The sequence below is a fragment of the Bidens hawaiensis genome, unplaced genomic scaffold (genome assembly GCF_021521415.1).
Source record: "Bidens hawaiensis isolate Kalapana, Puna unplaced genomic scaffold, B.hawaiensis_p1.1 tig00024469_1, whole genome shotgun sequence".
NCBI classification, from domain to species: Eukaryota; Viridiplantae; Streptophyta; class Magnoliopsida; order Asterales; family Asteraceae; genus Bidens; species Bidens hawaiensis.
The window spans coordinates 267,201-271,040 of record NW_027493868.1 but is presented as its reverse complement, the minus strand read 5'-3'; the positions used below and the strand labels follow the sequence as shown (position 1 = coordinate 271,040).

Genomic DNA, 3,840 nt, shown 5'->3' with positions numbered 1-3,840 from the left:
AATTAGTCTGTTTTATTTGCTTTGTGGCTACCACCACAAATGATGGTTGCCAGTGACGAAGCTTGCACTTAGTCACAGCGATGACCGAAGTCACGGACCCAATGCCTGAAGAATGACCGTGCTCAATACTTATAAAAGTTTTCGAACAGTAACCGGGTCGTCCCTGGTGGTTGCATTGGCCGTGGAGGTGGCAACAACATTGATAGTGGTAACAACGTGACAATGGTGGTGAGATGTTATATATTATTAAGTTTTATAAAAGTGGTACCCGTATTGATTCATTTAAAGTTTTGTTGAATGAACCCCTAAACAAATTATTTTTACTCAAATCAAGTCATTTCCTGTTAAATGAATAATGATTATTGGGTTTGTTAAATTGGATCCTTTTAACTAGTTTTTTAAAAAATAAAATTATCTTACTTATTAAAACGCCTATAAATTTATGATACTAAATATATCGATTGCTACATGATTAAACTAAGATTATGGAAATCAATAATATATGGATACTAAATCATTATAAAATAGAACTAATGGTATAAATTTTAAAGAAAATCACGAGAATAACAAATATTTAGGCATATTTGTAAGAGAATGTTCATACCAGGCAAGACTTTATGTCTTTACTTTATATTTATGGATCTTAATTAATTTTCTAAGTATATCAACTTAACACGTTTTAAGAAAGAAAATTATATACTAAACAAAATAGATATTTTGAAATTTTCATTTCTAAATAGAAAGCAATTTCAATTTATATGGATAAATAATAATAAGGAAACAATGATACATCCAAACACATTATGCAAACACTACTATCTTTACATACAGTTATAAGGGTTGTATGATAGACGAAAAATGATTATAAAGTTTGTATGATGTGTTGTAATAACACGCTATACAATGTAAGTCATAATGTTCCATAGAAGTCGTAAATTTTGTTCAATATACTCAAATGAGTCGGATAATGTGTTAGACTAGCACAAAATTGACATGCGCAACATGTAATCTACCAAAGAGTCATACACACATAACAATGTTCACTCTAAGGATAAGAGAGCCATATGATTTATATTAGGGGTGGTTTTTTTATCGCACCCGAAGACCGAACCTAACCCGAGGTTCGGTCTCACCCAACCCAAAAGAATGAGAAGCCTTACCTTACCTGAGGTGACATGAGGAATGAGAAGCTTGAAAGAACTAAAAAGACCCAACCGAAAGAATGAGAAGCCCGAACCTGACTGAAGCTTTGTGAATCAATTATTATATCAGGCTGGTTTGCGTGTTGATTATCAGCAAGCCAAAACCTGAACGGTCCAACCCGAATAATCCAAAATCTAAAAAAGTTAGGCCAAGACTCTTGGATCTATTATGAACCCCCAAGAAACTAAGTGCTTTTATTTCACCTTCCACACCATTCACTTGTGGACATGGACACAAACCGCATAAAGCACCTTTGCTTTCCTTTTTTGTAACGATGAATACTTGTTTAAGTCCAGCAGAGGGCCGTTGAAAAAGCAAAAAAGTTCAAACCTTAACACTAACTTATTTTGTTGAAACACATCCACTTTATTACATAATTTAAGGTTTTTAACTATTTAGTACAACATCGGTCGGTCAATAATGGTCCACTAATAAAGCACAACCTCTGTCTGTCTTCTGCCTGCCTGCCAGCCTTTACTTCAACCGTTTCCTGCTGTCCACCATCCCATATCAACAAATACAATCAAACCCCAAACAGATCACACATGGATTCATCAGACGATGAAGGAGAAGAGTACCTCTTCAAAGTGGTCATCATCGGCGACTCCGCCGTGGGCAAATCAAACCTCTTATCTCGGTACGCCCGTAACGAGTTCAACCCGCATTCAAAGGCCACCATCGGAGTTGAGTTCCAGACCCAGAGCATGGAGATTGATGGGAAAGAAGTCAAGGCTCAGATTTGGGACACTGCTGGCCAAGAACGCTTCCGTGCTGTCACGTCTGCTTATTATCGTGGTGCTGTTGGTGCTCTCATTGTTTATGATATTTCTAGGAGTACCACGTTTGATAACGTCGCCAGGTGGCTCGAGGAGCTTAACAGTGAGTTGTTGTTGTTCGGCTGGTTCAATTTGATTTTAGTTTTGTTTTGTTTGTTGAGTTTGGGGTTTAGGTTGTGTTGGGTCGGGTCGGGTCGGGTTGGATTAGATAGATCTAGGATATATCAAAGACTGTACTGATTTTTTTTGGTTTGGTATCAGTAGCATCGAAAATACCAAAACCGAATGGTACCGATACCAAAAACATTAAAAACCGAGTACCGATTGTGGTCGGTCGGTACATGCTTAGATGATCTTTTTTGATTTCCACTGTTTGGGTTTGGCAAAACTGGTTTTTGATTATATAGCCAATTAGAGGTCAAATAATCATAATTTACTCTAAAACAGCTCATTATCTTATAAGCACTTAAGAGGTGTAAACGAGCTTAGCCCAAGCGGATTGTGTTGACTTACGAGAGCACTAAAGCCAAGCTCAACTCATGAGTCGTTTTTTTAGTGCTCGAGCTCAGCCCGGGCTTGGGTCATGGGCTGCTTTTTCAAGCTCAAGCTAGGCTCGTTTATTTTTTTATTAATTAATTAATTAATGTGCATTTATAATTATTTTTATATCTTTTGGGAAATCTTTAAACTCACTCGTGCACAGAACCATAAACGAGCCAAAGCTCAGCTCGAGCTCAGTCGTGCACTTGTGCAGTGTGAAATTAATACATAGAAGTCCAAAAGAGTTCAACTTAAAAAATATACAAGGCTCGACGAGCCTAAACGATCTTTCTATACAAGGCTTGAGCTCGGGCTTGATAACTGAAAGAGCTTTAGTTGAGGACTCGATAACTATATGAGCTTTATTTGAGGCCCGGCTCATCTTGTTTTGAGTTTTTTATTTGCCATAACCTGTTTTGTTACAACTGATTATCTTATTCAGATTATTAAATATTGCATAGTCGCTTTCATTATGCGATGCTAAACACCCCCTTAGCATAGAATCTGATTATCTTATTCAGATTCTGACTCGCTCGAGAGCTTCACATATGCGAAGCATTGCTCTATGTACAGCCAAATATGCTTCATGAAGTAAACCATTCATAATTTCTTGAAAAAAGCACTAACTTATATATAAAACTTATGCAGCTCATTCGGAGACCACAGTTGCAAGGATGTTAGTGGGAAACAAATGTGATTTGGAGAATATCAGGGCGGTATCGGTGGAAGATGGCAAGAATCTTGCAGAACAAAACGGGTTATTTTTCATGGAAACATCGGCTCTTGATTCAACAAATGTGAAAACGGCTTTCGAGATGGTTATTCGGGAGATCTATAATAACGTGAGTCGAAAAGTATTGAATTCGGATTCATATAAAGCTGAGTTATCTAAACACAGGGTGACTCTTGCAAACAATGGTGATGGTGGATCTAAACAAGATCAAAGCAAATACTCTTGTTGTTCTTGATTTTACTGAATGTTTATTCCTTTCATATTTATTTTTTGGAAATTAAATTATTTTGTTTTTGGATATTATATAAGTTTTACCTTTGTGTTTTTCAGAATTGTTTATTTGAAAAGGTGTATTCTTTACATGTTTTTGTTGCCAGTTGCCCATTGTTGTTACTGGTGGTTATGTGTGTACGTACGCGTTATAAATACTCAATGCCTTAAAGCTTACAAGGTAAGTTTTTTATGACTGGCGTTTGATTCGTATAGTTAGAACATTTCGTTTATCTAAATGAGTTAAATGGGTGACGTATTGTAAACCTGTTTTTTTGGGGTTATGTCGCGTGCGTTTATGTTTGCACATATAAAATT

The 3,840-nt window shown here is 36.5% G+C and overlaps 1 protein-coding gene across 1 annotated transcript; it reads left to right on the top strand.

Moving 5' to 3' along the window:
- Positions 1-1,748: 1,748 nt before the first annotated feature.
- On the top strand, positions 1,749-3,591 carry LOC143569394 (ras-related protein RABA5c-like). The gene is made up of 2 exons (XM_077055322.1): positions 1,749-2,082; positions 3,168-3,591. Exons 1-2 carry the CDS (start codon positions 1,749-1,751, stop codon positions 3,485-3,487), a joined length of 654 nt encoding a protein of 217 aa, XP_076911437.1. The 3' UTR covers positions 3,488-3,591.
- The last annotated feature ends 249 nt before the right edge of the window (positions 3,592-3,840 follow it).

What these genes read in the sequence shown, in the direction of transcription:
- LOC143569394 (XM_077055322.1), top strand. Translation starts at nt 1,749, where the DNA reads ATGGATTCATCAGACGATGAAGGAGAAGAGTACCTCTTCAAAGTGGTC. An exon ending in GTGGCTCGAGGAGCTTAACA is followed by an intron (nt 2,083 to 3,167) that starts GTGAGTTGTTGT and finishes AAACTTATGCAG; the next exon opens with CTCATTCGGAGACCACAGTT.